Genomic DNA, 13,226 nt, shown 5'->3' on the forward strand with positions numbered 1-13,226 from the left:
AAGTTTATCACTATAAAATCACTCGAGATCTTTCACCGTAAGCACTTAACACTAATTTTAGAATATGTAAACAAGTTGTAAGCTAGGCCTATTCCGTAATTCAACAACATATCACAGGAACTGGTAATTTAATATGTAGTAATAATACTGCTACCCTTTATAAAACCACAAGGATGGTGGGTGACGATGATTTTAAGAACTATTTTGAAACGAAGTTTTGAGTGAAGTATCAGCCCTTGTAGGTCCCCCCCCCCCCCCCCCCCCCCCCATAGCAGCTGATTAGGGAATGGTACGGTATATGGTATATACCCACACTATTATTAATACACTGACAAAATTACCGGTTCCTGTGAACATATTTTAACACCTGACGACATATGAAGGGTTGTGAATAGTGAATGTGAGCAACTGCATGTGAATGCACGGGCAATGGAAGTTGATGTAAATAGATACATGTAGTATGTGCATGTATATATATTTATACATGCACATACTATATATTTACATTAGCTTACAGTGCCCGTGTGTGAATGAGTATTTCATAGTGTTCTTGTCTGCTTGTTGCAATAATATAGTCCCGTCCAATTTTATATGGATATTTTTGTGCAAGGGTTATATGTATACAATTAAAATTGCATGGGGAAAAGTTTAGTAATGCAGAGCTCTAATATCCTATATTATCTCTCATGTTTTTTAGACATTTATTCACAAACACATAGGTCTACACATAAGAGTTTATAATGACTATATATATTTAAAAATTAATGTCATGCCTTGGCTTTTAAGTACATTTTAAGAATCATGACAAACAACACTTTTTAAGATACAATTTTCTGTTTTATTGTTTTATTCATGGAATAAAAATCCCATCCTGTGTTTTATTTGGGATATCTATTCCCATTCATGCTCAAATAGGATATTTACTGCCATTTCATGTTCATTATGGGACATTTCCTCCTATGGGACATTGTATCCCATATTAAGGTTAAATATGGGAGTTAAAATCCTATGGGAGAAATTATATTTTTTCTCCCATAGGATTTTTGGTGGGAGTGAAAATCCCCCAAGTGGGATTAAAAATCCCTCCAAAATCCCATGGGATTTTTTGATTTCAGATGAAATATCTTAAAAACTACAATAGGTACAAGTGTAAATGTTGGTGCATGTCTTGTGAACATAAAATCCCATCTTTTTTTGTAAAGGGTTTATTTGTATCCTTAATAAAAGGGTTGGCGAAACTCCGGACTTTTGTCGTGTCCAGAGTTAAATGTCGCACTGTTAAAAAGTTATTGACGATTTATGGCATCCCGATCCCGATTATTACTATTTTGTTTGGAGAAAGAATTAAGCGATGTGACATATTGCATCAGTAATTAATTTTACGTATGATTGATAGTTATTTAGAATTGAATAATTGCTGACCTTTAAAAACACATCCAGTGTTGATTTAAAACCACAGCGACAATCACCAAAGAAATCATCTTCATAGATGTAATCATTTCATTTTTATGTTAATCTAACTACCACTGAATGATTTATTTTCATGGAATTCACTGTTCAGGTGACTAAAAAAGACTTAATACTTTAAAAATAAGATTAAGGCATAATCTTGGGAAATTTAGTGTAATGCGCTGGTACTTTATATACATATGTAGTTAAATTTGATTGGGATCAAACGGTAAACTGTAATTCAAAATATTTTCTAAATATAATGAAAACAAACACAATATATTCCAGATATATTTTTATAAGGTTAAACTAAAGTAAGAACACCTACAAACAGCAGTTAAATTGCATTAAATTATGAAATTTTACCAGCGTACTTTAAAGTACTCTAACGTACTCTAGCGTACTCTGTTTTTGACTGTGTCACCGATTATCCAATTTGTTCGTTGATGCAAAAGTCATGATTCCTATGCAGAATAAAATACCTCTAGGTTCCAATGCAGAGATTCTACATATGACATACACTATAATGCGCTGTTTTCGCTATTTTGTGGATGTTGATAAACACCTCCAATAAAACGTTTTGCAGTCTTTTCCAAAGTAGCTAGAGATGGAGTTTTGTTACTAAGAGTTGATACCCAGTTTCTCTGGCCTACATGTATTAATCAAGATCTGCATACCAAAGTACATGTATATTAAATGAACCCCAACACTGCTGAATTCATTTGCTTAGCATAATTTTGATGCAATAAATGCTTGAAAGGGATCGATGAATAAGATAGGCTACAAATACCGACTGCCTCAGCTCCGTGGTATTTAATTTCTACAACGAGGCAAACCCGGATAGATTGTAGTGAATCTAAATTGGATTTTTTTTTATCTTTACATTTAAGGGAAAGAGTTACATATCCCTCATGATATAGAGAACATTTACTCGTTATTTGTTATTTTGTTGAATAAAATGCATTTAAACATTACGTAGTGTCCGATAAAAGCTGCTCCTTTTCCTCAACAATTAAGTATGTAAATATCACGTGGTATTAAAGTAAATTCATGAAAATGGCGTGCTTCCGTGTGTTGCCCCTTGCAGTCCTTGTCAGCACTCTAATCCCAGGTAAGGTTGTAAATGTGTCAACAGTATTCACATCGTGAAGGAGTAACCTAATTTAATAGAGGTACTCTCGCATTAATTAATAATCGGCCTACTAATTTTTCCATTCCTCCATTCAATTATTAAGGAAAAATCTGTGTAACGTGCGGATGCAGTTCATAGTATTGCGGAAGTAAGTACCTTAAATGTTTAGTTGTAACAGATTTTAATCTTTATTGGCCATCATCATGTGGCGGATTAAAAGGACTTTCGAGCTTACAAATAAAAAAAATCGAAACTCATAAAAAACCCTACTAGCTGTCGATGGATAAGGAATATTTACGTAGTGACGACACAGTCTCTGATCGACTTTTACCCGAAGAGTGTTCTAATGAAATCGTCAATTATATTTTGAGTTATTTTCACTTGAGTTCCAATTTCACCATCATTTTACCCTTCAATGCAAAATGATAACCCATACACTGGGTAGTCAACTGGCAAGACAACCCAGTGACATACAAAGCTGTTCAACACTGTTTAAGGTCGATAGGGATGGACAGGAAGGAAAAAACATGTATACATTTACAACAATACACGGAGTGTCAATTGTGAAGTATTCAATGTACATTTGTATAACGAAAGGGGATTAAACAATTTTGAGTGATTTAAATAGGGACAAATGTTTGTTGTTAAAGAATGACGAAAGTGAAATGCATCAGATTTACATGCACATGACTGGTAAATGATTAGAAGCTAATTAATTTGCTTTGGGAAAATGTTTTGTAAGAGTTATCCACCCGTGATAAGAATACGAAATTTTTTTTTCTCTTAAAATATCTGGGGTATATGAAATATTTTGTTTCATGTTGGTTTTTAAAAGAAAACTTTTGTAACTTTTTACTAGCATATTTGTATGAAAATACATTTTTTTTTAAAACTGTTGAAATAGAACGTGCTCTTCCTATCAACTTCAATGTAATATCAAAGGTGAAATAAATCAAGTAGTAATAAAAATTATGTAAATTCCTGGATATCTATAATGGTAAATTAGGTTCATTGGATGACCCCCTTCCAAACAATACCATGATTACAAGAATCACGCACAGACATCCATTTATTAAACATGAAATATATAATCGTTATACATTTAACATCTTTAGGGGTGCACTGTAGAAGTTTTCTTTGTTATGCTATTGTATAAACTATCCTTAGAAGTATGAAGAACAAACATTGGGAGGAATGCACAAAAATAAGAAGAAGGAATTGAAAGAAACCTTCAACATACATGTAGATACATATTTTAAGAATATCTGTAAATAGTTGTAAAAACAATTTCACAAATATATCTACCATATTATACAATTTGAGTATCCTATTTGTTTAAGCCGTTAATATTTTTAATGGTAATTCATCTGTAAATGGGGCGGCCCTTCGGATGAGACCGCAAAAACCGAGGCCCCATGTCACAGGTGTAGAACGATAAAGATCCCTCCATACGCGACGAGCATAGGCCTAAATTTTGCAACCCTTCACCGGCAGTGATCTCCATATGAGTGAAATATTCTCGAGAGGGACGTAAAACAATATTCAATCAATCATCTGTAAAATGCTTCATTAATTCTTTTTTTTTTTTTTTTTATCTATTTTGCTATTAACGTATAGAGACATGAAACCTAATCTAACAAAGGGTGTGTGTGTTCAAGTGATTCGTGTGCGAAATGTTTCCTGTTATTTGGACAATTGAAATAATAATAAAATGAAATTTCTATTTTCTTATGAAATTTCTTAATACATTGAAACATTTTTTACATTATTCTGGCATTATAATAAAATATAAATCCTGCAAGTTAGGTGAAAGAAAATAAAGGATGTGGAATGTAAAAAAAAAAAAAATGTACCATTGAAGCATGTTAGGTGGTTATTTACTCATGCACTAGTGAAGATAACGAAAAGTAGTCAATACAACGCCAGAAGTAGAATATACACAGACCCCTGAATAAACCGCAGGGGATTATATCGCTTGGATTCGAATTTCTTATTAAAGAATATAGGTATAAAACTCTAAATATAGGGTAACCATGTTCGCGGATGAGATAGCAATTAACCAAATTGTATAAAATTTTATTCTGTATCTTAATATAGTCATACAACAATTCATAATCAATCTACATCATTACCTCCACAGTTCATCCCGAATTTCCGTAAGCTTCCCAAGATATATAGAAATTAAGGAGATACTCTACATCATCATAATGGCTGACTACATTTGAAACATAAATGAAAATATAAAGATCAGCAATATGTGCTAAGATTTCAGCGTCTCCATCGTCAACTTCCAACATTTATATAGTAATATTCTATTATCACCTGCATATGGTGTTTATATCTCTCAACTGATTCAATGAGCAAGAGCTTGCTCTGCGTATTGCAGGCTGCTGACAAACAAGTTGATGCTACAAGGGTATCAACAGTCTCGTTTAAAGTCAGCATTTCGCAAATTATATCGTGGTTATAACGATCTAGTTTGCCAATACAACCTACATGTATCATTGAGTCAAGTGCTGTCTGGCATGTTTCATATACCGATTGTTAGGCCGTTCTTGGCACACTGATTTTGACTACGGATTACTCCGTTCTCCTGATCAAGACAAAGGGCTCACTGCGGGTGTGACCGGTCGACAGGATTTTTTAAAACTCCTCCTAGGTACCTCTGGTATGTGCAGGGGTCCGTATTTTGCCAAATTATTTATTTTGTATACCTTTTAGGAGTAATGAGGTTGATCACTGTTCATTATCTTCCTTTCATACATAGCTGAGTAGCTCAGTAGGTTAGCACGTTCGACACCAGCAAGGGTTTTGATTTATTTTGTTCAGATTGCTGTCTACTAAAACTGCATTTTTCACTAAATAAAGTAAACTTAGAAGATTTCAATTTCAAAATATTGTTGTACATGTCCGCCACTTTTCATCGATATCAATTTTTTCTGGTGTAGCACCACTCAACAGGGTGTTCGTGAATCGCGATAAATAATTACATAGAATGTGAAACATTAGATATCATTTTTACCCCAATTTATGAAGTGAAATCTGCAATAGCTGTAAGTGACCAAAAACAAACAAAGCATCTATATGGAGCACATGTCTCATTATTGACAGTCGGTGTCTATTGTTTTATCATCATAGATGTGGTAGACAGATTATAGATTGTGTTTAATGGACTATGAAGTATCCATTGTTTTATCATCACAGATGTTGTAGACAGATTATAGATTGTGTTTAATGGAGTATGAAGTATCTATTGTTTTATCATCATAGATGTGGTAGACAGATTATAGATTGTGTTTAATGGACTATGAAGTATCCATTGTTTTATCATCACAGATGTTGTAGACAGATTATAGATTGTGTTTAATGGACTATGAAGTATCCATTGTTTTATCATCATAGATGTGGTAGACAGATTATAGATTGTGTTTAATGGACTATGAAGTATACATTGTTTTATCATCATAGATGTGGTAGACAGATTATACATTGTGTTTAATGGACTATAAAGTATCCATTGTTTTATCATCATAGATGTGGTAGACAGATTATAGATTGTGTTTAATGGACTCTGAAGTATCTATTGGTTTATCATCACAGATGTTATGGACATATTATGATATATTGTGACTATTTTGTAATTTGTCTATCGTTATACCATTACAGATGTTGTAGACACATAATAATATATTGTGACTATTTTGTAATTTGTCTATTGTTTTATAATTACAGATGTTGTAGGCACATTATGATATATTGTGACTATTTTGTAATTTGTCTATTGTTTTATAATTAAAGATGTTTTAGGCATATTATGATATATTGTGACTATTTTGTAATTTGTCTATCGTTATACCATTAAAGATGTTGTGGACACATTATGATATATTGTGACTATTTTGTAATTTGTCTATTGTTTTATCGTTACAGATGTTGTAGACAGATTATAATATATTGTGACTATTTTGTAATTTGTCTATCGTTATACCATTACAGATGTTGTAGACACATAATGATATATTGTGACTATTTTGTAATTTGTCTATCGTTATACCATTACAGATGTTGTAGACACATATTATATTGTGACTATTTTGTAATTTGTCTATCGTTATACCATTACAGATGTTGTAGACACATTATGATATATTGTGACTATTTTGTAATTTGTCTATTGTTTTATAATTACAGATGTTGTAGACATATTATGATATATTGTGACTATTTTGTAATTTGTCTATTGTTTTATCGTTACAGATGTCGTGGAGGCTGCGTATTGCTACTATTACTCCTATAACGGTTACTATTCGTATTACTGTTCATACTCCCTCTACTTGTAAGCAAGTTACTTTATAATCTTTGTATAAATTATGAAACATTTCGTATCGTACTGATTTAGTTATACATTGCCAAAGTGCAATATTTCATGGCATTAATCGGACCACTAGTATTGCATTCTGTCTGAGGCTAGTAGTAAAAATCCCTGTCACGGCACCAGTAACATCTCATTTGAAAATAATACTCTGTTTTACTCAGATCTACATGTAACTGCGTTGATATTGTGTGGTTTAATGTTACGTGGCTGCACTTTTTTCTCGCGGTGGCCTAGAGGTTAGAGCGTTCGCCCCGCATGCGGAAGGCAGGGGTTCAAATCCCGGCCGCGACAGACCTAAGTCATTAAAACAGGTAGTGGCAGTTCCATCGCCAAACGCTCGGCATCAGTTGTGAATGTCACGGGTCCTCGGAGATGACCTTAAAAACGAATGTCCCGTGTCGCAGTAGATGTGGCACGCTAAAGAACCCTCACTGCTCAAAGGCCGTAAGCACTGAGAAAAGGCCTAAATTTGAAGCCCTTCACGGTCTTGGTGACGTCTCCATATGAGTGAAAAATTCTCGAGAGAGATGTTAAGCAAGACACAATCAATCAATCTTTCTTTAATTAATGCTCGTCCTATATAAACTGAAACAAAAGATTATTCACGTTTAAACTTTGCGCAACAGATTCGGCGGTGGGGCTAGGTTGAATACGTCAAATGAAGATTGGTATTTTGTTTGAATTAAGAATGATAGTAATTTCTACTCATGTTATAAGATATAAAGTGAAATTGGACAATTAAGGCTTGTAGCAAGAAAATCGAAACGGAAGAGCTTAAGGAATAGAACTCTTTGTAATTCACAGGACAACAAAGTTTGACGTAACCTCATCACAGTTTATACGATTTAGAAATATTGATGACGTCAAAGACACTAATCAGATTGCGCTGCACAGTTGAATCATTGTAACGCAGAATTAGACTCTAGCGTACATGATCTTTCGAAACATAAGAGATTTTTCTGAACATCAAAATGTCTGTTATTCTACCCATGTTAAATGAAATTAATGCACCCAGAGGTAAATAGTGATCAGCAGTAAGAATCCCTGCTTCGCAGATTGTAATTTGTTGTATCCGAAAACATTTTCAAATGGTTATTAAAAACGCGTTTGTCATAGGTGTGAAATTAGAGTTCAAAATAATTCTAATCTTGCGAGGTTATAGCAAAGGATACTGTAGATTTTGTGTAAGATATAGTTTACTCGGAATACCTTTCATGGTGTAATCTCCCCTCTTTTTGAAATCTAACCATAAAAGGTCAATACAATTTAATGCATCTTGTGCTGGTGGACAGGGGCCTCTGGTGTATGCTTATTGAAATATTATACTTCTTAAACATTTTAACAAAAAAAATATGAATGTAATCTAAGATTTTCCCTTCACAAATAGACCGGTTGGTTCCATCGTCGGGGCGGTGATTGGTACATTGATTGGCCTAGCAACGCTGATTGGACTCATAGTCTTCTTTTGCTGCATCCGACCGCGCCGCATGGCGGCCAGGGGCACGGTACTCCAGCCAGGCGTGACTATGTTTGCTACAACGACTGGAGGTTTGTTTGATGTAAAACATGATGTAGTTTTAATAAAGATTTCATATGAAGCTACATTATTAGATAATCAGATAGATCTGTGAATGATATAAATATTATTGTAAGGAGTTGCCATACCAATGTAATAAAAAGAGTGGGACATTATTGTATTCTTTCGTATCTGCTAGTTTGTATTTGAACTGCTCGCATTGTATTTTGCCTTGCTTGCGCGTTTTGAGTTAAAGATTCCATAATGCCTACATATATCTTGTCTTGTTCAAAGTAATCACCTTTTTGGGGGTTTTGCTTGTTTCTTTATGTTTGTTTTGTGGTTTTCCTCTTGTTTGGAATTGTATTAATTCACCATACAGAGTTTGGTGAAGGAATATCACATTACCAATCTATACAATGATGAAGCAAGGTAAAGGAGTGACTAGGGACTTCATGGAGTTAAACAGGACTGAATGAAAAGTTTTTTTTTTTTTTTTTTTTACCTTTTTTACTATCTCTATACAGTCACATGTTTGTGCTTTTATGTTGCATCCGATTTAAAACGTCGAAAGACGTAACAGACTTCCGGTGTCCGGATACAGCGAGAAGTTGTAAATCTTACTAAGGATATAGCAAAGCATATTGCAAGTCACGTTTCTAGTTAGTGGAAGAGTTTTCAATGACATTTCCTTTGTTTTTATAGTACCCACTATGCAGACAGGTGGGGGTGTTGTTAACACAGCTGCCTATCCCCCCGGAACAACACAAGCCTACCCACAATACACTTATCCACCTCAAAATCAAGCGCCCTCTACTGGATTTCAACCGCCTCCAAACTATAGTTAATTGCCACGCGGAAGATTCGTCGGTGACTATCAACGCTTCTGTGTACAGCAGCTGACTGCAATTTCTTTGATAACTTTGTTTTTATTCGTTAATGAATTGTTATGTTAATGTATTGTTATTCCATATCAAGCTTTAACATATCTACAATGCATTGTAAATACTTAGAATAGGAGGGCTTGTGAGCAGAGGTTCGGTCATGTTTTACTATACAGTACAACCGTCCTCAACAAACGGTTATTTTGCAGTGAGCTATTGAATTGATTCAATGCCAATTTAAATATGAAAATCAATCATTGACAGAAATAAGATGGAGCCTGACTTATGTACATGTGCATGTTACAATTGTATATAGTGATGATATCCAATTTTGAAATACAAATTCGATACATCTATAAAGATTCTGAAAGCAGACGGAAGAAGGTACTGTTTAGCCCTGTTAAGAAAATTCACCAAAATACTAAATCTGGTATTTTAGAATGTGCCATTTATGAATATGACCATTGTTATTCTTTATCTACGATAGCAGCTGTAATATATTCAACGGAAAACTCTATATCAAACTATCGACGTTACCAACTTTCACGTTAATACGGAATTTTCGGGATGTGCCGGAACGACCGATTAGACTTTACGTTTATACACCGCGGACGCGTGATAGTAAGCAATATTTAGGGCAAAGTCGACATCGATACAAATGATGTTTCGCTAGCATACTGTCCGTAACGAGCTACATTGTGTATGCGCGGTCCCACGATGATGATACAAGTCATTAATGGTGCTTAGTATCTGGGTGTATTTAGACACGTATTTTGGGTGGAAAACGTGAAGTTTTATCGATATCCTCAAGATATTCCCTAAATTTGTTTTCCTCGCCAACTCACATAATTTAATCTAATGCATTTTCCTATAAATAGTTGTAGTGATTCCCTTCTTTAAAAAATAGCATTTTAATGCAGTAATTTGATAGCAATTGAAGTACATGTATTCCATGCTTGTTTATCTAGTTGTTTCTGTAATCCGGAAGAGACATACCCTACATATTACGTTCAACGCGCAATAAAAGTCAGAGTGGATCCGTATCTAGAAAGTCCCGTATTTTGACGTATTGTACGAGAGTTCTCCCCAAGCGATGTTCTGAGTAGGAAAATAAAAACTGTATCACACATAGAAGTATCAATTTTTAATAAATGCGAAATTATTGGTTTTTGTACTTATTTGAATGGGTATTAAATGGAAATTCAAACCACATCAGATATGCCGCACAGGGGCAAAAACTGCAGGTATTCGCGGAAAGTTTCTCTGGTGCAGAAATATATTGGTCCGAATACCAAATTAAAGAAACATTTATATACTGGTAACAGCCATTTCTTATTTCTGTCTCCAAATTTCTTTATTGTGGCGGATTTTAAGAAAAATTATGTTTACATTTGTTAGAATCTTGCATGCATTCGAAAAAAAAAAAAAAAATGGCGACATCAAAGGTAGCTCACATTCAAATCACTGAATTTTATACGAAATTTGGGTTATCACCAATGTAATTTTACACAAATCGGAACACAATGGAATTCATCGGTATTTGTTTTTAATTGGCATACGCAATATTCCATGAACTTTGATGATAAAACATCATAGTGTGGACTCTAATATTATATGCGTGGTATAAGGAGCAAAATATCATTTTATTGGTATACTCAGGAAAAACCGCAGTGTTTCTGAGAAACTAGAAACGCAACTTCAAAGGGGAGATAATTGTGAAACGGTCGCGGAGATCAGTGGTAGAGCATTCGCTCCGTAACCGGAAAGTGAGTTCGAACCCCGCTCATGTCATGGCCTCGTCGAACCGGAGACGTAGACATTCATGTGCTCTTCGACAAAAATGAGAATCACGGGTCTTTCAGATGGCACCTCGAGTGTGTTTGCCCTACTCTTCATTTGTATTCTACATTTCGTATATAGGAATTATGCAAATTAATCACTATTCGTTATCTTCAGCTTTTCATGACCTTAAAAAAGGAGGTCCTGTGTCATGACAGGCGTTGGCATGTTACACAGCCTTGAGTGCTTAACATAGGTTTTGATATGTGGTTCTTCACATACAGCTGGTGACGTCTCAATTTTAAGTGAAAAGTTCTCGAAGGGACGTAAAATTAACAAACAAAACATGAAAAACATTTATATTGTACATATATGTATACAGAAGTCAACCCCCGTCCCCCTTCTCTTATGACTATATCATGCCTCAAACAGACCGTCTCTCATACACATATTCACACACACTCTCATTCACGACTATCAGGCTCGGATTGCTCGACCAAAAAAAAAATCGTCAATGTGTTCGGGACTGCAAGATTGAGCCATACGAAGCTGGTACACTACAACGCTTGGTTGACGCAATTCAGCGTCGTTGTATCCACTTTTGCCCAAAGAAACCCCTTAAGTTGTCGTAAAATACAAAAATCATTCGATAGTTTATACAAGAAATAGCGCAAGACTTGCTAATCCCCCACCAATGAATAAATAAAACCATTCAAATATAGACTGCATTTTCTCATTATGCAAGTATATACATCGTATTTTTATCTTGAATGGAGGAAAACAAAATTTTGACGGAATGCTCAATACTGTGAGTCTCGATAGTATATTTGTGTATGTATATATCCATGTGTTGTGCATTCGCTTTGTGTACCCCCCGTCTGCATTTTATACTTAGAGAAAGATAGATAGAATGTAATTGTAAGTGATACATTGGATACATGTAATCAACCCACTCCAATGATACCAAAATCCCTATTTTCTTGTTTGTCAACATGTTTTTGAGAAGTCAACCCCCCCCCCTTTTTTTGAAAAACGTGCCTACAATCTATTTCAATTTCAATAATTGTAAATTAAGACACATGTAGTAATATGAGTAACACATCATAGTACTCGTATAGCAAATTATATTACAGGCATCATAATTATACCATTTAAAAAAATAATTCTAATTAGTTACAAATTTTTAATTTCTACTAGGGCTAATGCAAGTAAAAAAAAAAAAAAAAACTGCCTTGCAGGAAATGTATATTAATCCCTATTTTAGCTACACAAACGTTTTTGTTTTGTATTGTGTTTTAAACAACGAAATATTTTCATAACCATTGCAGATACAATAGAACACTGAACTGACCCCCCCCCCCCCTTGCCCAAACATCAGATTAATTTTGCACCACTTTGTACCTCACGGATTTTCATGACATACTGTACGCGTTATATAGATACTGTGCGTAAAATTTTATATTCGTCAGGGGCGAATCCAGGAATTGCGGTTACTGGGGGGCGCCACCTTATGAGGCAAGGGGTCTGGGGCTCCTGGATTTTACAGATTTTATAGGGTTTGAAATATGTCTCCTATATACGTCATCTATACTATTTTCTATCATTTTTAATAAGTTGAAATTAGTAAAATGACGCAAATTTTAAGTTTTTTATTTTGGAAAAAATTAAGTTTTCCCAATAAAGTAATTCAAGAAATCAAAAGATTTTGTCATTTATTTCTCCGGGAGTGGAAAAAATTATTATCGTTTATCGTTTAGTACATTTTCCTAAACAAGATACCACAATTTACCTTAAATTTGAAAATTTTAGGGGGGGGGGGGAGCCGGCTGCGCCCCCCTTAAATCCGCCACTGTTCGTGAACTACCATCGTAAACTTCCTGACATATGAATTGTTGTCTTTTAAAAATATCAAATTTTACACTTGTACTAAATACATCGCTGATGTACATGTACGTACGTGCCTAGGTGGATATATCAGCCTACGTAAAATCATTGTCGTCTGCTGTTACATGTAACATACCACATGCCGTTTTCCGTTTAATCAAATGAATGTGAAACAGAATGGTAAAAAATAATGCTTGAATCTTCAAG

At 34.5% G+C, this 13,226-nt stretch overlaps 1 protein-coding gene across 1 annotated transcript; it reads left to right on the forward strand.

The window, feature by feature from the left end:
* The first annotated feature begins 2,436 nt into the window (after window positions 1-2,436).
* Window positions 2,437-10,520, forward strand: LOC125654324 (uncharacterized). Its single transcript, XM_048884257.2, has 4 exons — window positions 2,437-2,560; window positions 6,839-6,917; window positions 8,344-8,504; window positions 9,178-10,520. The coding sequence occupies exons 1-4, from the start codon at window positions 2,500-2,502 to the stop codon at window positions 9,318-9,320; spliced, it is 444 nt and encodes a 147-aa protein (XP_048740214.2). The 5' UTR covers window positions 2,437-2,499; the 3' UTR covers window positions 9,321-10,520.
* The last annotated feature ends 2,706 nt before the right edge of the window (window positions 10,521-13,226 follow it).

This window comes from Ostrea edulis, chromosome 7 (genome assembly GCF_947568905.1).
Source record: "Ostrea edulis chromosome 7, xbOstEdul1.1, whole genome shotgun sequence".
Lineage (NCBI taxonomy): Eukaryota > Metazoa > Mollusca > Bivalvia > Ostreida > Ostreidae > Ostrea > Ostrea edulis.